Source organism: Aotus nancymaae, unplaced genomic scaffold (assembly GCF_030222135.1).
Source record: "Aotus nancymaae isolate 86718 unplaced genomic scaffold, 86718_ANA_hifiasm-v0.15.2.pri h1tg000124l, whole genome shotgun sequence".
Lineage (NCBI taxonomy): Eukaryota > Metazoa > Chordata > Mammalia > Primates > Aotidae > Aotus > Aotus nancymaae.
This window is the reverse complement of record NW_026988539.1, coordinates 1,350,154-1,372,412: the sequence shown is the minus strand read 5'-3', so window position 1 is coordinate 1,372,412 and position 22,259 is coordinate 1,350,154. Positions and strand designations below refer to the sequence as shown.

Sequence of the window (22,259 nt, the reverse complement as noted above, 5' to 3'; positions counted from 1 at the left end):
GGCCCCTCCTCTATGCCATCTTCAGTCTGGGTCTCATGGGCCCCTCTTCCGGAGGAACCCCACATCACCTCACAAATACCTCTGGCAATGATTCCAGGGAGCCCCCACGCTGTGCTGTGGGAGGCTGGAGTTCCCTGCAGCCTTAGCCCTCCTGCCTGACGGCCCTCCCCCATCAGTCCCCTATGGAACCGCCAGCCTGAGACCCCATCCCCGACGAGGTGCTGAATCGGCTTCCCTGGTGTCTTGTTCTTCCTGCAGGGGGCTGTGTCTGGCGCCCATCTCTGGCCTGTCAGCCCGTCGCCCATGAGGTTAGCCTTGGACCAAGGCGTGTGGGTACCCACAGCCGGAGGTCTCCCCCAGGCAATCTGGCTGGAGCCACCACTGCCCTGTCATGAGAAGGAGTCACCAGCAGGTGGCAGCCTTGTGCCGCCCAGTCTGCTTGTGGTCTTCCCCGGCCTAGCCCTTCATGTGGGAAAGCCAGTCCATGAGGCCCATTTCTCACTCCACTTCCTGAGCCCACCACATCTCCATATCCACCGGGGTTGGGCAGTCCCCCAGATCTGCACATCTCACAGCCCTGCCAACCGACCCTGTCTGCCGCCAAGGTTAGGAGGGGCTACTGGGGGCCAGGCTGTCACCCCCTCCAGCCGGGGTCCCTCGTTCTCATACCATCTGCTCTCGGGCATCTCCATCTGACCAGGCCTTGCCAAGACTCTGCTCACGTTTCTTCTTCCCCTTCCAGTGCCCTGGGCCCTCCGCTGCCCAGTCTCAGCTGCCGCCTCCGGGAAGTCCTCTTTTTTTGTTTTTTTGAGACAGAGTCTCACTCCGACACCAGGCGCCAGGCTGGAGTGCAGTGGCGCGACCTCGGCTGACTGCAGCCTCCGCCTCCTGGGTTCAAACAGTTCTCCTGCCACAGCCTCCCGAGTAGCTGGGACCACAGGCACGCGCCACCATGCCCGGCTAGTTTTTTTGTATTTTCCTAGAGATTTGTACTTGGTCTTGAACTAGTTCTTTTTTGTTGTTTGTTTGGTTTTTTGTCCAGCCTGTTCTTTAGGGGAATCCTGCAGGGAAGGTTGGGGAAGCAACCCCCAAACGGAGGTCCGAGCCCAAGGGAGGCCCCAGGGACTGCAGGTGGGGAGGGCAGCGTGGCTCGGCCTGGCTGTGTGTGGGTCTCACCTAAAGCCCAGGCTCTGCTGTTCCCCGTCTGTCTGGCCCTTGTGTCTGTCTCCAAACTCTCTCGTTTGCGTCTCTCCATCTGCCTCCTTCACTTTGTCTCTGTCTCCGTCTCCATGTTTGATCCTTTGGGATGAGCTTTCAACAGGCGCGGAGACACCGGCCCCGGCCCCCACCCTGTGATCTGCGCCCCCCCCATCCCATCCCACAGCTCTGAGCGCTTCTCCAGCTTCAAAAGGCACATTAATTACTCTAATGAGGTCAGGAGAGACCTGCGCTCTGCCATCCGAAGCCATCCGGAGTCGGAACACGCTGCAGCCCCCAGCCCAGCCACCACCGCCCCCTCCGGCAGGGAGAGGAGCTCTGCCGCCTCGTCCCCTCTGCCTGTCAGGGCCCATCAGCCGCGCCTCACCCCGCCCCCCGTTGGTGCGGAGTAATTGGCAGCCCCCCAAGGTTAATGCACTGTTAGCCGGGGTTTCTCCTGGGCTAAGAGCTGGAGAGGGGCCTGTCAGCCAGAGATGAAAGGCCCCAGGTCCCGGCCGGCGCTCGGCCTGTGCGCCTGTGGGAGTGCATGTGTGTTCCGGTGCCCAGGAGCCCCGGCGGGGGTGGGTGGTGGGCAGATGCACAGGCGCAGGCATAAACAGAACACGGCCTTGTAGACACCCGATCGTCAACAAAGTCCCACATACAGGATGCACGCGGCCCCTCGGGACACGGGGTCACACACACAGGTGTGACCTGCTCGGATCCTGACCCCATGCCTGGGGAGGGGGGTGTCTCAAGCCCACAGCCCCACCCCTGCCCCTCGCTGAGCCCACTGGACAAGCAGCGTACCTGGCCCCTGGCTGGGCGTCTGGGTTGGGGTCTCTGCTGCAGCAGCGGGTCCGGCCCAGGCTGGAGAGGGGAGGACTCAGTGCGCAGCCTCTCTGTCTGTGAAATGGGGGCGGGTGGGTGCTGGGGAAGTGGCCTCGAGGGCTGGACGTTTCGGGTTCCTTGCAGGGCCTCACATTCGCTGGCATCTCCTGGGGAGACGAAGATGGGGCTCCTGGTGCCAGGGTGTCCCAGGGAGGGGGCCCCATGCGCCAAATCACAGTCACAGGCAAGGGAGGGCACTGTGCCCCTGCCGGGGGCGCTGAGACCCCCACACCCTTGATCCCCCACCTCCAGGGATCTCACCCCCAGGTCCCCATCTCCTGTGTGGGGGAACTGAGCCATCATTGCCCCCACATGGAGGCCACTGACCTCCCCTCCCAGGCCAGCCAGCCTCTGAGAAGCACTACGTGCTTTGCTGTGGGACACGAAGCCACACGTGGCTATTCACATTACTTAAGTTACATAAAACACGAGGTCCAGGCCAGGCTCGGTGGCTCACGCCTGTAATCCCAGCACTTTGGGAGGCCAAGACAGGTGGATCACGAGTTCAGGAGTTCAAGACCAGCGTGGCCAAGATGGTGAAACCCCGTCTCTACTTAAAAAAGAAAAATACAAAAATTAGCCAGGTGCAGTGGCAGGCGCCTGTAGTCCCAGCTACTCAGGAGGCTGAGGCAGGGGAATGGCTTCAACCCAGGAGGCAGAGATTGCAGTGAGCCGAGATCATGCCACTGCGCTCCAGCCTGGGTGACAGAGCGAGACTCCATCTCAGAACAACAACAAAAACTGGAGATCCGAAGTCCAGGGCCTCAGTCACCATGGGGAGCCAGGGGCTCCCGCTTGGGACAGCGACGGGCGGGGGGGGGCGGGAACGTTTTCTTCATCTTGGGAAGTTCTGGACCCTGGAGGTGTCTGGACACTGGAGGACAGGCCTGTGTTGAGGCCCTGGACCTGAAGGTGGGATGACGGAGAGAGGAAGGGGAAGGGGGAAGGCGAGGAGGGAGGGGGAGAGTGGGAAGGAGAAGGATGTGAATGGAGAGGAGGAGGAAGAGGAGGGAGTGGAGGGTGTGACGGGAAGGAGGGAGAAGGGAAGGGAGGAGGGTGGGAGGGAGAGGAAGGAGGGAGGGAGAGGAAGGGGAAAGGTGTGAAGGGAAGGACTGAGGGGATGAAGGAGGGGAGGAGGGAGTGAAGGGAGGAGGGTTTGAAGGGAGGAGGGAGTGAAGAGAGGAGGGAGGGGAGGAGGAAGGAGGAGCGTGTGGAGGGAGGAGGGAGGGGAGAAGGAAGGGAGGAGGGATTGGAGGAGAGTGTGAAGGGAGGAGGGAAGGGAGGAGGGCGTGAAGGGAGGAGGGAGTGAAGAGGAGGGAGGGAGTGAAGGGAAGAGGGAGGGGAGGATGAGGGAGGAGGGATCGGAGGAGGGTGTGAAGGGAGGAGGGTGAACTGGGAAACAGGGTTTTATAACTGTTCCTTTCCTCCACTGACTGCAGGGGCTGCAGGAGTCTTGGGTCCAGGCTGAGGTTTCAAGGGCCTGGCTGGACCTGGACAGGGGTGGGGATTTTAACGTTATTGGCGGGAGAAAGGGAACATTTTTATTTTCAGGGACAGTGATCCAGCCCAGGGGAAACGCCCCAACCCCTGGGGCTAGGTGCAGACCCTGGGTCCGAACTCTGCAGGTCGGGGGATGGACAGAGGTCAGGCTACCACCCTGAATGAAGCCCGAGACCTGCCTAGGCCCCAGCACCCCGTGACCCCGCCGCCTGATCCTTGCCTGGCTGAGATGGGGCTTCTGAAAGCTGCTGGCACCAGGGCAGGCAGCGGATTGAGTCCAATTTATTCTGTAATGAGAAATTTCTCCCCGCATATTTTTAGCTTCCTCCCGGTGTCTCGGCCTTTGAAGGCTGAGGGGCTGCGGGACGCTGATCCCAAGCCCCGTGGCCTGGCCCTGTGGGCAGTGGGCAGAGAGTGCTGGGCATAGGCTGGGGGCCAGTGCTGGGCTTGGGCTGGAGAAGCCCATTCCCAAGTCTGGAGCAGACCCAGGGCCCAGAAGTGCAGAGCAGGGGACAGGACCAGACCCCATCCAGCCCTGTCCTGGCTCCGGACCTGGGGCCGATGGCAACCCTGGATAACCCCTGACCTTGGCTGACCCCTGTCCCCAGAGTGAGCCTGACCTCGGACCTTTGGCTCCACAGGAAGCTTACTCTAGATCGATCTCCAGCTGTGGCTGAGTGCCAAAGCTTGGACAGCCCCAGCCCCGGGAGGGGACAGGGCTTCTTGTGCCCCCCCAGCAGCCCCCCTGCTGGGCAGGGGTTCCCCAGGGCAGCCTGGCTTGGGGCCAGGCCTCGGCGCTGCCGTGCCCTCCCCTCCCCTCCCTAGGCCCTTGCTGTAGGAGCGGCCAGCGGGCGCGGGGAGGTTGAATGGGGGACGCATCGCCTTTGTTCCCGTCCCTGCTTGGGCTCTGACCTTGAGAGAGAGACAAGAACAGAAGCAAAACGGAGCTTCTGCTCAAATCCGCTCAGCGGTGGCGGCAGCTCTCGCCTGGGTGGCCCCTGAATGCAAATGAGTGGCCCCGCCATGCCTGGGCGGAGGTGGCGCCCTCCAGCTTGCACCTGTGTAGGTCCCCGTCCTGGTGTGAGAAGAGACCTCCTCCTCCCAACCCTGGCCCACCCCTCCCCACCCACGAGATTCCTCGAAGCAGGAAGGGGCTTCTGGTCCCAGGGCAGAGGGAAGCTTCTAGAACTCCCACCTTTGCCAGGTGGCATGCTGGGGCCGGGAACCCCAAGACCCCCGGCTTGTGGCCCCTCGTCCTGTGCTTGGGTGCAGGCACCGCACCTCTACTCTGAAGGTGCTCGCCTCTGGGAGTGGCTGCCCCCTGCTCGCCCTAAGAGCCCGACCAGATCGAGCTGCCCAGATGCCTGTCCAGCCCGCCTGGGCCAGAAGAGCCCTGTGTGGCTAGAACCCCAGGCCCTCACTCCAAGGGCGCCAAGAGAGTCTGCACAGAGGTCCTGGCGGGGACTCGGGACTGCCTCAGGTTCCCGCCCTCCACTGAAGACACCTGGCCAGCCCTGGGCCTTCAACCAGGGATGTCTGTAGTGGGGTCAGAGAGCTTAGAACAGATGGGCTGAGCTCCCAGGTGGGCAGAGGACTGAGAGCCTGGTCCTGGCAGGGACGCTAGCGTGCTGGGGGGTCGGGGGAACAGACCTTCCTGGAAGAGCAGGATTCTAACAGGAAGAAAAAGTGGACTTCCCAACAGGATTCAGCCTGAACAAAGGTCGCGTGATGTGGCCCCTGGAGAGGCGGGGAGGAGGACACACGTGACGAAGCCCACAGCATCTCAGAGCTGTGCGGCGGTGCTGGGTCCGTCTCCGCCCCACCTTGCTGGGGCACAGGTCGGCTTGCCCACCTCAGCACTTACTGTCCCTGCAAAGAGTTTGGGTAACCCCTCACACAGGGGCCTTCTGATCCACGAGCTGTTGGCTCCTGCACTGGCCTGGTAAATGTAACCAACGCAGAGAGGTACACCGTGCCTGGGCATCGCTGGCAGAGTCCAGCAGGCACTTGGTGACAGCGTACCCTCCACAAGTGCAGAGTCTGGTGAGGGAGGCTATGGCATGAATAAAGGCACAGGGCAGGCCAGGTGCAGTGGCTCATGCCTGTAATCCCGGCACTTTGGGAGGCCCAGGTGGGAGGATCACCTGAGCCCAGGACTTCAAGTCCAGCTGGCCAATGTGGCCAGACGCTGTCTCTATTTATATATTGGGGAAAAAAATATATAGAGGCCGGGTCCCCAGTTCTCCGCCTGCGTCAGCCTCCGGGGAGGAGTGATCACTAGGTTCCCGGAGCAGATCAGACTCCCGGCCTTTGCACAGCGTGGGTGCTGCCCGGGCGCCGTCTTCCGACCTCCCCAGCCTGCAGGATTCCTGCGTTAAGACTGATCTGCTGTCGGCCTGGGCTTCACTCCGGGCTTCTTGGATCTCATCCCAAGCTATTCAGACTCAACACCGGTCCACCCTCTATGCGCCCGACACCCTTAGCGCCCAGGTAGGGACTCACTCCGTCCCCAGGGAGCAGCGCGGGGCCGGACAGGGGAAGCGACTCCCAGGAGGGCACCAGAGAGGCTGCAGCCCCAGAAGCTTTGGACTTCAGCTGGGGCCGCTCCAAAACTCTGCCCTGGCCCCAGCCGGGAGGCTGGAGTTGGCGGAGCCTGACGTGGGACGTGTGCATCGGGGCTGGTGAGGCTGCGGGTAGCGCTGGAACCGGGCAGGTGAGAGGGCCAGGGACTCGGGGCCAGGCCGGCCAGGTGGAGCGCGTGGAGGCGCGGGAGGCAGGGTGCGTCCCCGCCCCTCGGAGACCCGGGTACGCGCCCCGCTGAGGCCGGCGGTGGGCGCGCAGAACGGGGGTCGCTGGGGCAGGACCCGGGGGAGGCGGCAGCCCCGCGCGCGCGGATGAGTGAGCCTGCCACGGGGTGGGCCGGGGCAGGGGGCGGGCGGAGGCTGGAGACCCCCGCCCAGTCCCCGCGCGGCCGGGGCACGGCGGGAGGGGGCGCCCGCGGCCCTCCCGGCGCTCGGGCGGGACAAAGGCCGAAGCCGGGGCCCCTCCCCGGCGGGTGCGGCGGTGGCGGCCCGCGCTCCGAGAGTCCGCGCGGCCGGGTCCCGCGCCCGGGCTGACCCCGGCGCCCGAGGTCGCGCGCGCGGAGGCGGGGGCGGCCGGGGATCTCCAAGCGCCGCCGCGCCCTCCTCCCGCCCGCCCTCCGCCCGCCCGCTCGGCGGCGGCGGCGGCGGAGGAGGCGGAGACGGCTGGCAGGCGGCGGCCGGGAGAGCGAGCGCGGCGGCCGGACCGGGGCCATGGCGCCCGCGCAGCGCCCGCTCCTGCCGCTGCTTCTGCTGCTGCTGCCGCTGCCGCCGCCGCCGCCGCCCTTCGCGCGCGCCGAGGACGCCGCCCGCGCCAACTCGGACCGCTACGCCGTCTACTGGAACCGCAGCAACCCCAGGTGAGCGCGGCCGCGCGCGGGGGGCGCCCGGAGACCCCCGACGCCCCCCACGCCGCGCCCGGCCTCGCGCCCCCGAGGTCCGGGCGCCCCCCGCGCGCACCGCCGCCGGGATGCGGCCCCGCCCGGTTCCTGCGGGAGCCCCCCAGGGAGTTCCGGCCCCCCGGAGTTTGGGGGACTCGCCGTTTCCGCGCCTGTCTCCCCTGGGGCACCCCACTCCCCTGCGGACTTGGGGGACGTGCGCCCCACATCCCCCAGAGTGCCGACGTCTCCTGGAGTTTGGGGAACCCCTCTGGCACCCTCCGATGCCGGGCAGCCCCTGAGTTGCCTGCCTGGACTTGGGGGTCCCCCGATCCACGCGCCTCTCTGGGGAGTCCCCTTGGTGTCGCATTTGGTGGGGATCCCCGGGGACCTTGGCACCGCGGTGGGGACTGTGGCCCTCGGGGCGAGGGATCTGTGGGTGCGTCCTGCCCGCAGGTCCCCAGATGAACTTGGGGAAGTTGGAGTGTCCCTCCCTCGGGATCCAGCATCTGCTTCACTCCGGGGGGCCAAGGGCCCAGCTCTGAAAGGAGACTGAGGGGCCGCCGATCTGGGAGTCAGTCCCGGGAGGCGCAGTGGGATGGAGTGCTCTCCCATCCTCTTGGTGCTGACCGGGAAACTGAGGTGCAGAGGGGATGAGGGGCCGGCTCAAGGTCATGCGAGGGGGTGAGTCGGGGCGGGACCCAGGTGGCCTGGTGCCCTGCCTGCCACGCCCGGCCAGGATGCCCCACCCGCCTGCCGCAGGCCCCCATGTTTTGAGCCAGGTCCGGGCCAGGCACAGTGTGGGGGACAGGGGAAGCCCCCGTTGGTCAGGGTGAGAAAAGTTTGCCGGGGCCTGGCCATGGCCTGGACATCGCCAGAACCCTCGGAGCCATCCTGGGGTCTCCAAGGCTGCTGCAGGCTGCTGCTTGCCTGGGGGTCCCATGGGAGCTTTGCAGGTCCTGGGGCTCAGGACTCAGCCCAGCACTCAGGGTGTCACGGTCTCCCCAAGGCGGTCAGAGCTGCACATGGGCGTCCGAGGCGGCCTGCCCGCTACTCTGCTGCTGCTCCTGTGCCGACCCTGCCGCCCTCCGGAGCCCGCCATCCCTCCTTGTCCCCCCTGTCTCCTGCTGTCCCCGGTCCCCGGGAGGAAAGTTGCATGAAGGGGCCTCTTTGAGGCAGGCTCGGGGACAAGGGCTGCCCGTGTTCCGCCTTGGGGGTGGGGAGCGGGCACAGGCCCACCCCCTACCAGAATTGACCGCCTCGGGGTCGGGCCCCTGGGGGCTGAGGGCAGGGACCCCGGGCTGCTGGGGGACAGCTGGCCCACCTCAGAGCCGGTCCCCACGCCGCCCACTGTGCTGGTCACATGTGGGTTTGATTAAGGCTGTCGTGGCCGTGCGGGGAGCCCAGCGGGCAGCGCTTCCCCGGCCCAAGTTTTTGGTTTCAGCTGCGGAATCTCCATCCCCAGCGTGGCCTGTCCTTTGTTCTAGCAAACGCCAAACACACGAGGACCCGGGCGCCGGGGAGGAAAGGGGTCACCAGGGCCGCCCTGCTGCCCCACCTGCCACAGGGCTGCGGGCTGCGGGCAGGACCCCCAGCCAGGGGAAGGAAGTGGCCTCCCCAGCGCCTGGCTTGGGCCAGCCACCCGGCCACCTCCTGTTGCTCCAGGTCTGACCTGACAGCCCAGCTCAGACCGCCGCCTGAGGAGACAGCCTTGCCCAGGGTCCGCAGAGCCGGCCTGGCAGCGTGGGCTTCGTCCTCCTTCCTCTCCTGCCTGGGGTCTCCAGGGTTGCTGGGGACCGAGCCGACACCCAGCAGTGTGGCCCAGGGCTGGGTCAGCACCTTGCCTGGGAAGCCAGGATCGGCCAGAATCCTGGCTTCATCGTCGACATCGGGATCTCTGCAGCCCTCAGATCTGGTGTCCGGGGCACCTGCTCAGGACCTGTGCCTGGGTGGCAGGGGTGGCAGGCATGGCAGAGGGTGGCGCTGGGCCTCCGCATCCAAGGGGACCCCGTGGAGGGGACATCGGCCTGCGGAGAGGAGCGGCGTCTGCCAGCAGGCCTAAGGCGTGAGGCTGGGCTGGCTGGGGAGGGATGATGGCGTTGGGCAGATGTGTAGGAAGGTCGGGGACCCTGGGTCTTTGAGAGGGGCACGCAGAAAGGCACTGGGAGACGGGGCTGGGAGAGGGGGCCTCCGGGGGCAGACAGCAGCATGGGCACCACGGGACCGTGAACTCGATGGGACCCGCAGGCCTGGACAGTGCCATAGCATCGCTGGCCACTCCTTCTGCCCCCCGGCCTGGCACCTGTGTCCAGCGATGACCATGTGGTCTGTCTCCAAATCACACCCTCCCTCCTGTGAGATTCATTGCCTGCACCCGCAGCGGAAGTCGCCCAGGGGGCCCGGCACCCACCTCCCTGGGCCGCTATAAGGTGGGGCCCCGTTGGGTGGTCTGGCCGGCCAGCCCCACCACCCCCACTGCTGACTGCACGGCGTCTGTCCGACCTAGCCCCCACCTGGGCTGGGCACCCCTGAGCTGGCCGCTGGGCATCTCTGGGCCTGTCTCCTGCTGGGCCACATTGGGATGGGGCATCTGGGGCTTGAACCTGGCCTGGCTGCCCTCATCTGGCCTGGCCATGGCACCGCCTACACATTTCCACGGCTGCTTGTGTGTGTTCGCGTGGGGGGCGCAGGTGTGCCCTGGAGTCGCATCCTGCTGCCGGTTGTGGCTGTATACTGGGCTCCGTGTGGCTGGCATGTTCTCATGCATAGCACACACATCCCGGGAGGTGCCTGTCTGTATGTGGGGTGCACACACGTGTCTGTGTGGCAGAAGGCTGCGTGAACCTGCAGGGCACAGCTCTGGTGTGATTGCATGTGAAGTGCACGCGTGTGTGTAACTGTGCCCGTGTGCGGCACCCGAGTTTGCATGGCGTGCCTGTGCACGGCACATCTGCAGTGTCCAAGGTCCTGTGCCTGTCTGCATATGGCATGCATGCGTTTTGTCTGTGCGTGGAACGCAGGCGAGTGTGCGTGTCTGTGTGGGGTGTGTGTAAGCGTGTCTGCCTGAGGGCAGCTCTGGCCGTCCTAGGCTTGCAATATGGGAGCAGTTGTGGCCCCAGCACCATCCACGCCAGCGACTCCACTGCTGGCCCTCCCTCTCCTCATTCCCTGGGGACAGGACCAGGGCCTGTGTGCAGACAGCCATTGAGCCTCAGAATGGGGCGGATGCAGGGTGTGGGGTCTCTGGGAGTCTCCACCTTCTGATTGAAAATCTGCAGCCCACGTGGACCTGGGTTGGGGCACTGGGCGGGCAGGTGCCCACCCTGGGCATCTCTAGGCTTTGGCCACCCTCCTGGGGTTCCCCACGGACCCTCGGGTATGGGCAGCAGCTGGGCTCCCTTCAAACAGCAGATGGAAAATGGTGACCTATGTGGGGGCCTGGTCCCGGAGGGAGGAGCCGTCCTCCGGCAGAGGGCAGAGGTGAATGGGTGTCCCGCTCCCTGTGGCTCCGAGGCGTCCGTCGGTCTCTGGGGGAGCCAGCTTTGAAGGGGGCGATACGGTGTTTTGCTGCATGAGGGTTTTTTGTTTTGTTTGAGAGAAGCTGGTCCGCTCGGCTTTGGGGGGCAAGGAGAGCCGGGCCGTGGGCTAGGGGATTCGAGGCCCCAAGGCTGGGGTCCTGGAGGCCATGGGGTGCCTGGACTCGGACTCAGGGGTCCGGGAGGCCTGGGTGTGATGTCGGGCGCGTGGCTTGGCAGCCTGGAACCCCCAGGCCTGCTCTGTGGAGTGGGGGTGACTGGGAGCCCGGCGGGGGGTGCAGCTCAGCTGATAGGGCCTGGTGTGGACGGGCAAAGGCCCGAGGGTGGTCCCAGGGCTTTAGTGTCCTCTCCCCACGAGGGATCCGAGGCAGCTCCCGTGGTGGCGGCTGTTCCTGCCTGAGGCGCCGGGGTCTCTGTCTACTCGCGTCTCTGGGTGTCCTGGGGTGCGATGGGTGGCCCAGGCCTTCCGCCTCCACCGAGGGCCTCCCTGGGAAGCTCAGTCTGCAGTGAGGGAAGGGGGCTCCGTGGCGGGGTCCGTGAGAGCAGCGGGATTTGACCTCTCCCTGTCTCCGGGCTGACGTCTCCGTGGGTCGGCAGGGGACCGGCCCTGCCTGGTCCCTCGGGGTCACAGCGGACGCAGCGGGTCATGCATTCATGGGGTTTGGGTGGCAGCGTTTCTGTGGAGCTGGTGGTTTTCTTGTCATATGTGAGGGTCCTGCTCCGGTGGCCGTGTGTTCCCGGGGACCGAGATGCCGCCATCCTCGCCCCTCGGTCCTTGTGTGTGGGAATGGCCTCTTTTGCTGATGGGTCCCCAGGGAGAGCTGGGCTTTGAACCCTGCTCAGGGAGGGGCTGAGCCACTCCTGTCCCTGTGCCCACCATGCTGCCGCCCCAGACACTCGGCCGGGAGCCCGAGGAGGAGCAGACGCGCCGGCGGGGTTTTTGAACCTCAAGCAGCCGTTTGAACTCTGTGGCCGAGCTGGCCCTGGTGGGGGGCTCGTGCCACGCCTGATCCCAGAATGGGCTGTCGTGGGTCTGGCTGGGAGACTCAGCGGCGGCCCCCCCAGCTCTGTTTCCCCCTCACCCGCCCCCCACCTTGTGGGTCAGGGGCCCCCACTTCACAAAGCAGCCGAGGCCCTGAGAGATGGTGACTCCCCAAGGCCACCCGGAAATCGGGCATAGTCCAGGGCGTCCCCAACTGGGGCTGGCCTTGGGGGAGCCAGGCACAGCCCTGGGAGGGGTGGGACGGCGGGTAGCCAATGCCAGCTGTGCCCGCTGCACTCTGTACCCACAGTACTCTGTCCCCGCGCCCAGTGTCGGAGGCCCACGCGGGGCTGACCCGGCCCAGCCCATCTTCCCTCTGCTTGCTTATTTCCTCTTTTGCTTCATTTCTAGGGCCCTACCTCAGTTTACCCTCCTGCACCACAAGGCCACACTTGTCCTCTCTCAGGCGGACCGTGCACCATCCTGGGGACTAATTTCCCTTCAGGCCCCACCCAGGTCCTGGGCAGCCAGCCCTCAGTCAGGGGAGACGTCGCTGCGTGCCCTGGAGGAGCCAGGTGTGGGTGCTGGGGTGGGTGCTGTCATCCCAGTAGGTCTTGGTTGGGGCGGCAGGAGGGGACGGGCGGCCTCAGCCCCACGCCGGGCCTCAGGACCCGGGCTGCCCGCTCATCCGGCCGGCCTGGGCCTCCCTGGGAGTCTTTCGACCCTGGAAGAGAGATGGGGACCGGTGCGGGCACCCACCCGCCCACCCACAGGGTCCTGGCTGCCGGCCACACCACTGCCTCAGTTTCCATTCATGGAAGGCCGCCCAGCCCACCCCCACCCCAGTTTTGGGTGAGATTCCTAATTAGTGGCTTAGCTATTAGCGTCTAATGACTTGACAATTGCTGGATTGGAGCTAATTAGCTCCAGGCCGCTTGCTGGAAGGGGTGACAGCCTCAGAGGCCAGTGAGCAGGAGGGGAGCTCTGTGGGGTGAGGCTTGGCCTGGGGCCTGGAGGGCTGCCTGGAGGTGTGGACTTTGGCTCCGGCAGGTTGAGCAAGCGTTGGGGGGAAGGCGTGGCCCGCCAGACGAACCCGGAGGAGTAGAAGCTGCCACGGCTCTGTCTGGGAAAAATCCCAAATCAGTCATTAACCCCTTAGTGAGAATTTCAGTCTCTCTCTGCGGCTCCCGGGGAGGAAGCGAAGGCTTTGTCTTCCTCTCCCCAGGCGCGGTTTTGGGGTGGGGGCCCTTCCCCCAGCAGGTGCCACCCTGAACAGGGGCAAGGCTCCCGCCACGGCTTGTCTGCCAGCTTGGGACGGGGATGCCAACACAGCGCGGCTGCCGCGATTTGAGAGACGCGAAGGGAAAAAAATGGCCCCACTCCGGCAGCCAGAGCCGGGGACGGGGTTCCCCTGGGACCTGCCTCTCCCGCACACCTGGGGGCTGCTCCCCGCAACTCCGGCACCTCAAAGTCCTCTTGACCTTTTTAATTCACTCATTCAGGCAGGAAACATATATCAGGTGGGGGCCGTGCAGGGTCCTGGGGAAGGGACAGAGGCGGTCAACCTCAGAATCGGATTTTCAGACAGCAAGCCCTGTAGAGGAATAGATGAGGTATGTGGCGGGGCACAGGGAACAGCATCGCAGGCAGTGGGAACAGCACATGCAAAGGGCATGGGTGGGAACAGGGGCAGCCCGGAGGCTGGTGTGGCCGGAAGGGAGGCGTCTTGGGTGGAGGAGGACAAGGAGGGTGGGGCGGACGGACCTCACAGGCCCAGAGGGGTGTGGATTTTATTCTGAGGATCAGGAGTGGATGGGGGGGGTTTGAGCCACTGCCGACGTGTTACAGGGTCTGATTTGCATTCAGAAGAGTGAGCTTGGGATTTGGGGAGGCCGGGCCCTGCTGGACCCTGGCTGCAGCCTGGAGAGAGGCCCGGGCACCCGGCCGCTCAGCCCACACAGAAGACTCGCTCTCTGATGTTTTACCGAAGGCAAAATGGGAGGAGGGAACACGGTGGTGTCAGACTCGGGGAAGGAGGCCGGAGTTGGAGGGACAGGGCTAGTGCCGCGGGCCCACCTTTCCAGGCCGCTCTGTCTCCAGAAGCATCCTGCTAGGAGCCAGGTTCTTTTTTGGGGACTGAATGTGGCTCCCTAGGTATCATCGCCAGGACAGGAGGAGAAACTGAGGCCAGAGGGCAGTGGGGTGCCCAGGCCTCCCTGTGGTTCCCCCACGGAGGCCTCTCCTGCGGGGCGGCCTGGGTGTGAGCAGTCCCAGGCGGGAGCTGGGCCTTAGCTGCCATCGACGGCCTGATCAATGGGCTTTCGCTCAGACTGGACAGGAATGGAAATGACTTTTCAAAAAGGCTGGAGCAGTTTCTGCATCGATCGTGACCAAAGGGCCGGCGGGTCAATGAGACGCCTGTGCCCGGCAGCCAATGGGGCAGCCCGAGGGGTGGGCTGAGGCCAAGCTCGTCCCTGCCTGAGCCTGTCTGAGGGCTGCACCCGCATCTGTGTGGACACGCCCCGAGTATCCAACAGCTGGGAGGACCATCCGCCTGCACGGTTGGGAAAGGGAGCCTCTGAGAAGAGCATGGGACTCGAGACCCATCTGGGCTCAAATCCAAACCCAAGCTCACAACTGCAAGGCTCGAGGCCCCGGACGGGCCCCTGCCCCTCAAGCCTGGCGCCCGGGGGAGATTTCCCTGCCATACGTCCCCCCACCGCGCTCTGTGCTGGGTTCACAGGGGTGATGGAGGAGGCCGGGTGAGCTCTCTGTCCCTGGATGAATCCAGCCAGATAGGGAAGGATGACTTCCTTGCCTCTGACTCCTGCCTTGAAATTCTTTTTTCTGGACCGGGCGCGGTGGCTCAAACGCCTGTAATCGCAGTACTTTCAGAGGCTGAGGCGGGCGGATCACCTGAGGTCAGGAGTTCGACAGCAGCCTGGCAAACATGGTGAAACCCTATCTCTACTAAAATACAAAATCAGCTGGGCATGGTGGCACACACCTGTGATCCCAGCTACTCAGGAGGCTGAGGCAGGAGAATTGCTTGAACCCGGGAGGCGGAGGTTTCAGTGAGCCGAGACCGTGCCATTGCACTCCAGCCTGGGCAAACGAGCGAAATTTGGTCTCAAAAAACAAAAGAAAAGAAAAAAGAAATTATTTGTTCTGGAGATCTTCATGTTGGATCCCCAGTGGGGAAACTGAGGCACAAGTGAGTAGGCCTGCCTGCCCCTTCTCACCCCGGGAGACCCCGGAACCCTCGGCCCTGCCTGGCGCAGCGTCTCGGGCTGGCAGGGGGCTGGGCTGATGCCATCTGATAATCACATCGCCCTCTCGAGAGCTGCTGTGCCAATTAGTGCACCTGGCATGGGGCCCCCGGCGGGCTCCCCTCTGCAGGCCGGGGTGGTGGCGACTGTGCCCGGCTCAGAGGGAGTGCCAGGGCCGGGATCGGAGTAGCCTGCGTCCCACGTGCTGCCAACTCTGGTGGGGCCTCAGTTTCCCAGCCTGTGCAGGGAGGGAGGAGGCAGGAGCGGTGCCAGGGACCCCCATCCCTCCCTGCTCAGATCTTTTATGTGCTAATAAGCCCCTTTCAGGGGCCTCCTGGTGCCCTGCTTGGCCAGGCACCGGTTACATGACAGGAACCCTGGGGACCACAGCCGGGAGATCTAAGGGCTCCTGCCACCATCGCCCAAGGCAGTGAGGGAAGGGGAGCCGCTGGTCCCTCCCTCGGCTGACCTCTATCCTCACAGAGGCCGGGTCGGGGGAGGGGGGCTCCCTGGAGGAAGGGGCCTGTGGGCTTCATCTTTGACCTCAGGGCAAACGCCTGGAGGCAGGGCTAGGGAGCTGAGGTGTCAGGAGTGCAGGCACCCAGGAGGGAGGCCAGGAGGCTGCCGGATTCTGGAGCTTGGGAGGTTTCAGGGTTCCGGATGCGAGGAGGTGGCGTGGGGCTCACAGGGTCACAGGACGGCAGGGATGGAGCTGCGCATGGAACCCAGGATGCCTTTGAGCTGGGCAGCAGGTGGAACTCTGGAGGGCTGAGAGAGGGGAAGGTGGAGGCATTCTTCACGCCAAATCCCGTTCTCTTTGGGGAAACTGAGGCCAGGGTAGGGGCAGAGTTTGCCCCAGAGCGAGCTGGAACACCCTGCCTCTGTCCCCCACGGTGCCCTGGTCCTTCTCAGCAGGCGAGAGTGCATTAGGAAAAGCAGGCCTGGGGGCTGCCTGGAGGAGGTGGTACAGATGTGAAGCATGTTAGGTAGATGTTAAGTTTCTGGAGAGGGAATTCCTGGTGGAGGGACAGCTCGTGCAGAGGCCCGGAGTCAGGAACTCCCCACAAGCCCTTTGCACACAGGGGTCCAGATGTCACCCACCTGGACCCCCCACCTTACACAAGGCACAAGGGTGGGGGGCAGTGCCAGACAAGAGACTGTGGGCTCCCAACCTTGGGGCCCGCCCTGAGCAGGGTGTGCATCTCCACCTGCTGACCGGAGTCCCCATTCGGGGCCCCAGCCAAGTCCACCTTGAGAACTGATGCCTCCCCCAGTCCCCAGCCTGACTTCCCCGTGCACCCGTCCCCTGAGCCTGGTCCTCCCCGCGCACCCTGACCCGTCCCCCATACCCCTGTCCCCTGACCCCGGACCTCCCCACACACCCTGACCCGTCCCTCGTCCCCCTGTCCCCTGACCCTCCCCGCGCACCCTGACCCGTCCCCCGTCCCCTTTCCCCTGACCCTCCCCGCGCACCCTGACCCGTCCCCTGTCCCCCTGTCCCCTGACCCCGGCCCTCCCCGCGCACCCTGACCCGTCCCCCGTCCCCCGTCCCCTTTCCCCTGACCCTCCCCGCGCACCCTGACCCGTCCCCTGTCCCCCGTCCCCTGACCCTCCCCGCGCACCCTGATCCGTCCCCTGTCCCCCTGTCCCCTGACCCCGGCCCTCCCCGCGCACCCTGACCCGTCCCCCGTATCCTGTCCCCTGACCCTCCCCGCACACCCTGACCCATCCCCTGTTCCCGGTGCTGACCGCCGGCCGCCTGTCCCCGCAGGTTCCACGCAGGCGGGGACGACGACGGCGGGGGCTACACGGTGGAGGTGAGCATCAACGACTACCTGGACATCTACTGCCCGCACTACGGGGCGCCGCTGCCGCCGGCCGAGCGCATGGAGCACTACGTGCTGTACATGGTCAACGGCGAGGGCCACGCCTCCTGCGACCACCGCCAGCGCGGCTTCAAGCGCTGGGAGTGCAACCGTCCCGCCGCTCCCGGGGGCCCGCTCAAGTTCTCGGAGAAGTTCCAGCTCTTCACGCCCTTCTCCCTGGGCTTCGAGTTCCGGCCGGGCCACGAGTACTACTACATCTGTGAGTGGGGTCGGGCGGGCGCTGCGGGGGCCCGGGCGGGAGGGGCCGCGGGGTGGGCGGGCCGCGGGTGGGTCCGGAGTGGGCGGGGCTGCGGGTGTGGGCGGGGAGAGGGTGGGGCTGCGTGTGTGGGCGGGGCCGTGGGTGGGGCCGGGAGTGTGGGCGGGGCCGCGGAGTAGGACAGGGACTGCTGGGGCATTGAGTGGGCGGGGCCTCTGAGTGGGGCCGGGCGTGTGGGGCGGGGCCGTGGAGTAGGAAGGGACGGCTGGGGCACTGAGTGGGCGGGGCCTCTGAGTGGCGCTGGGGGGTTGTGGGCGGGGCCGTGGAATAGGAAAGGGCGGCTCAGGCATTGAGTGGGCGGGCCTCTGAGCGGGCCATGGGGTGTGGGCGGGGCCGTGGAGTAGGAAGGGGCGGCTGAGGCACTGAGTGGGCGGGGCCTCAGGTGGAGCCGGGTGTGTGGGCGGGGCCGCGGAGTAGGACGGAGGTGGCTGGGGCATTGAGAGGGTGGGGCCGCGGGTGGGCCCGGGAAGTGGGCGGGGCCGCGGAGTAGGACGGGGCGACTGGGGCAGAGTGGGCGGGGCCTCTGACTGGGGCCGGGGGTGTGTGTGGGCGGGGCCGTGGAGTAAGAAGAGGAGGCTGGGGCATTGAATGGGAGGGACCTCTGAGTGGGGCCGGGCGTGTGGGCGGGGCCGCGGAGTAGGAAGGGGCGTCTGGGGCATTGAGAGGGCGGGGCCTCGGGTGGGGTCGGGAAGTGGGCGGGGCCACGGAGTGGGGCAGGGGTGGGTGGGGCGCGGGGTGGGCGGAGTATCGGGGCGCGGCCGCTGAGTGGGCAGGGCAGCGGAGTAGGGCAGGGTCGGGCGGGGTGCAGAGTAGGGTCGGGGCCAGCGCTGGCCGCCGTACCCCCAGATGTCAAGTGCAAAATGAACCCGCCATCCTCTCAGCTAGCCGGGGCTGCCAGGACTGTACTCGTCCCTCGGTGCAGATGGGGAAACTGAGGCTCAGAGGGAGGCTGAGGCTGCACTATTGTGATCTCTGGCCTCCAGGTCAGACCACTTGGCGGCTGGGCCAATAGACCTCCTTCAGCCTCCTGACACCAAGACCAGGGTGCCCTCGCCCCAGCACATTGAGAAGGGGAACTCAGGCATCCAGAGCCCAGCAGGGGAGGGGAGCATTGTGGAAGCCACAGCTAGGCTGGGTGCTGGAGCTTACCCCTGCAATCCCAGCACTTTGGGAGGCCGAGGCAAGAGGATCACTTGAAGCCATGAGTTTGAGACCAGCCTGGACAACATAGGGAGACTCTGTCTCTATCAAAACATAAAAACGATGAGCCGGGCCTCTGGTCCCAGCTTTTCCGTGGGCTGAGGTGGGAGGGCTGCTTGTAGTCCATGAACTCTGGTCGGTCCACTGCACTCTAGCCTAGGCGGCAGAGCAAGACCCTGTCTCTAAAAGAAGAAAAATCCACAGCGTGAGGGCAGGGCCTCTGCAGTGCCAGCCACACCCAGACTGGGTAGGGGTCTCCAGGTCCTCCTGCGCCCACCCCCCCATCTCCCTGGGGCCCATGCCAGGCTGAGACTCTCTGAGGACCATGGGGTCTTCATCTGAAGGTTGGGTATTGGCAGCCTTGGGGATATTCACATCTGTGGGGCCCCATGGTGGCCCGGGCTGAGTGGGCCCGGCTAACAGAGGCTGCCCAGTTCCTGCTGCTCATCAGGGAGTCCCAAGCTGGCCTTTTCCTCCCCATGAAAGGCCAGCGACGGGTGGGGAACACAGCAGTGCCAGCTGGAGTTCCTGTCCTGCTTGGCCATGATGTCTGTGACCTTGGCCAGGAATGTGGGGTCCAGGCACTGCCCACCCGAGATGGGGATGAGCTTGTCACACTCGTGACTTCCACCGTGGCGCTGAGGCTGAGGGATCCCCGTGGCGTGGGGACTCTGGTTTCTCGGCATCTCAGGGCCCGAGGGATGGGGATTGGGGTGGGGAAGCTAGAACCTGTGCCCCTAGGCTGCAGGGGGGCCAGTGCCTGGACGGCCACCTCCTGCTGTGTGAAATGACTCTCTCCAAGGCCCCACTGCCTCCTTTCTCTGCTCTACTTGGATTTTTCCCTTTAATTCAGGGAAGAATTGGGTGGGGGAGGGGAGGAAGGTGTTTGAATCAAGACCCCATAATATAAGAAAAATTACATTTTTCTTTCTGAGATGGCAGTTTCATAAAGATAATTATTGTAATTATTCATCCTATCTCTGTGATGAATGTTATTTTTATTATATGCTTTTTATCTTCATCTTCCAGCGTGAGGGGCTTCTAGGGGGCGGGCAGAGGTGGCGGCCATGAGAGCCAGGCCGGCGGGGGCCCTGGGCTCCACGGGGACAGCAAGACCACGTCCATGTGTGCACGCATGTGGGCCCTGTTTAATTGTCCACGCATGTGCACAGCCCAGCGTCCCTGGCTTCAGACGTTCTTCTCCCCTCCTCCTGACACCACCCCCACCACACTCCAGGACGCTTCTGCGGGCCCAGGAGCAGGGGCAGTCATGCTGAAATTTGAGGCCAGATGGAAATAATGTTTCCAGGCCTGTCGAGGTGGCTCACACCTGTAATCCCGGCACTTTGGGAGGCTGAGGCCGGCGGATCACCTGAGGTCAGGAGTTCAAGACCAGCCTGGCCAACATGGTGAAACCCTGTTTCTACTAAGAATACAAAAATTAGCTGGGCACGGTGGCACACATCTGTAATCCCAGCTACTGGGGAGGCTGAGGCAGGAGAATCACTTTAACCCAGGAGGCAGAGGTTGCAGTGAACTGAGATCGTGCCACTGTACTCTAGCCTGGGCGAAAAGAGCAAAGTTCCGTCACATGCAAAGAAAAGAAAAGAAAACTCTTTCCCAGAGACTCTGCTGTGTTGCCAGGCGAGGCCCAGAGAGAGAGGAAGTGACTGGTCTGTGGGCTCTCAGAGAGCAGGGATTTGAACCCAGGTCAATCATTTCACTATTAATAAGTCACCTCTTTGCTGATAGGTTGAAAACAAATATATTTTTATTCATTTTCCGAGCTCACCCTGTGTTGCCCTCAGGTGAGGCAGAGCAGAACAAAAATGCAGACACCCCTAGGCTCTGGGGTCCAGATTGAGCAGAGGGAGGGGTAGGGGGAATATCCAGGAGACGGCTGGGAAACAGGGGGCATTGTGTCTGGGGCTTTGATGTACCATTAGGAGTTTTATGGGTGGCTTTCCACCTGGGGTCACAGTTGATTCACCAAGGTGGGGAAGGGCGTACAGCTCCAGGAGGTCTCAGGTACCAAGAGCCACTTTCCCACTCACCCCATCCCCTCTCTTCTAGCTGCCACGCCTCCCAATGCTGTGGACCGGCCCTGCCTGCGACTGAAGGTGTATGTGCGGCCGACCAGTAAGTGCTCAGGGGGACGGGCAGGATCCCGGCCCCCACCCCTGTGTCCTAAACCCACAGAACCAGTGAGTGTTCAGAAGAGCTGGGACAGGGCGCCTTGAGTTTCCCCATCTTGCCCTGCCCTGCCCCAGCCTCAGTTTCCCCATCTTGCAAACATGTCAGACCTTTGAGAGTGAAGGTTGGCTGAACGCAGTGGCTTACACCTCTTATCCCAGCACACTGGGAGGCTGAGGTGGGAGAATCGCTCGAGCCCGGGAGGCTGAGGCTGCAGTGAGCCGAGATGGAGCCACTGCACTCCAGCCTGGGCGATAGAGTAAGACTCCATCTCTAAAAACACAAAACAGGCCCGGCACGGTGGCTCACGCCTGTAATCCCAGCACTTTGAGAGGCTGAGGCGGGTGGATCACCGAGACCAGCCTGACCAACGTGGCGAAACCCCGTCTCTACTAACCATACAAAAATTAGCTGGGCGTGGTGGTGGGTGCCTGTAGCCCAGCTACGTGGGAGGCTGAGGCAGGAGAATCACTTGAATCCAGGAAGTAGAGGTTGTGGTGAGCCGAGATTGCGTCAATGCACTCCAGCCTGGGCGATGCAGCAAGACTGTGTCTAAAAAAAAAAGAGAGAGAAAAGAAAACAAAATAATAAAAACAAAGCCAAAGTTAAAAGAGTGAAGGTCGAATTCCGCAGCCAGGTGCCCACTGGAGGCCATGTGCCTTTGCCCAGGGAGTGGGCATCGGGGGTGCCACCAGAAGGGAGCGGAGGGCCCGCCCGGTGGGGTGCTGAGCCCATTGTGCAGATGTGCACCCTGAGGCCGGGCGGCATGTGAGGAGCCAAGTGGGGTCCGGGCTGCCACTGACCGAGCTGTCTCTGCCACCCGCAGATGAGACCCTGTACGAGGCTCCTGAGCCGATCTTCACCAGCAATAACTCGTGCAGCAGCCTGGGCGGCTGCCACCTCTTCCTCAGCACCATCCCTGTGCTCTGGACCCTCCTGGGCTCCTAGTCCCAGCCCCGCAGGTCGCCGGCCCCGCTGGACGGCCCCTCCTGGACCGCCTGACCTCGGCCCTCCAGACTGGCCCTGTGGCCCCCGCCTCCGAGACCAAATAGAGACGCTGCTTCTCCCTCGACTGGTGCTGCCCCCGCCGGGCAGGGGCCGGCCACCCGCCCCAGGACCAGCCCTCAGGGAAGGGACGGCCGAGAGCCCCCCCCGAGGCCCGAGGGGCTGGGGTGTCGCTGCAGCCCCAGGCCAAGCCATCTCTTCTGGGACGACGGAGAACCTGGGAACCTCTTGGCGATTTTTTTTTTTTTTAGTGTATTTTTCATGGTTGGATCAAAAACACTTGAGTTTTTAATTTAATTTATTCCCTGCTGTTCAGGGGGCGGGGTCCCTGTGCCCTGGCCTGGTGGAGGGGAACTCAGAACTTGGAACACGGGGTCAGGGACACAGCTGCTCCTCTCTGCTCTGCACCCCACTTATGGGGCTCTGGCTGCAGCCCACCACGGAGCCCCCAGTTGCTCCAGGTTGGGTGAGTCTGAGCCGGAAGGGGTGCACGGTGAGTGCCCCTGATTGTGGTGGTGGGACATCACACCCCATCGCCCACCCCCGTCCTGCTGGTAATTTCCTCCCGGCCACTGTTTAACCCCGGCACCCCTCGGAATCACAGCCCCCTACGTCTTAGAAACCGCTTTCACCGAGTCAAACACCCCCCTTCCCATCTCCCCACCTCACACGGTCCTCCCTGAGGCCGAGAAGACCTTCTATTCCTGTAAATAGAGCCAGCAAGTGCATACCGTGAGCTTATTTTTCATGTATTCCTGAGGATGGACTGGACCATTTATGTTTTTTCAGCCCTTCAAAGGGGGTCTTTTAATTTGGTGGGGGGGTGGGGTGGACTTTTAGAGTAGAAGCTGCACTTTGCAATAAGCTGGTTTCGTCTGTGAGAGCCC

General features: G+C 64.2%; 1 protein-coding gene across 1 annotated transcript; it reads left to right on the top strand.

Moving 5' to 3' along the window:
- The first annotated feature begins 6,881 nt into the window (after nucleotides 1-6,881).
- Nucleotides 6,882-21,362, top strand: EFNA2 (ephrin A2). Its single transcript, XM_021676786.2, has 4 exons — nucleotides 6,882-7,027; nucleotides 16,604-16,917; nucleotides 20,248-20,313; nucleotides 21,194-21,362. The coding sequence occupies exons 1-4, from the start codon at nucleotides 6,882-6,884 to the stop codon at nucleotides 21,313-21,315; spliced, it is 648 nt and encodes a 215-aa protein (XP_021532461.2). The 3' UTR covers nucleotides 21,316-21,362.
- The last annotated feature ends 897 nt before the right edge of the window (nucleotides 21,363-22,259 follow it).

Excerpts from the sequence above, each read along its gene's own strand:
- EFNA2 (XM_021676786.2), top strand. The coding sequence starts at position 6,882 with ATGGCGCCCGCGCAGCGCCCGCTCCTGCCGCTGCTTCTGCTGCTGCTG. Across the intron at positions 16,918-20,247 it reads CCACGAGTACTACTACATCT|CTGCCACGCCTCCCAATGCT; the intron begins GTGAGTGGGGTC and ends CCTCTCTTCTAG. Across the intron at positions 20,314-21,193 it reads GGTGTATGTGCGGCCGACCA|ATGAGACCCTGTACGAGGCT; the intron begins GTAAGTGCTCAG and ends TGCCACCCGCAG.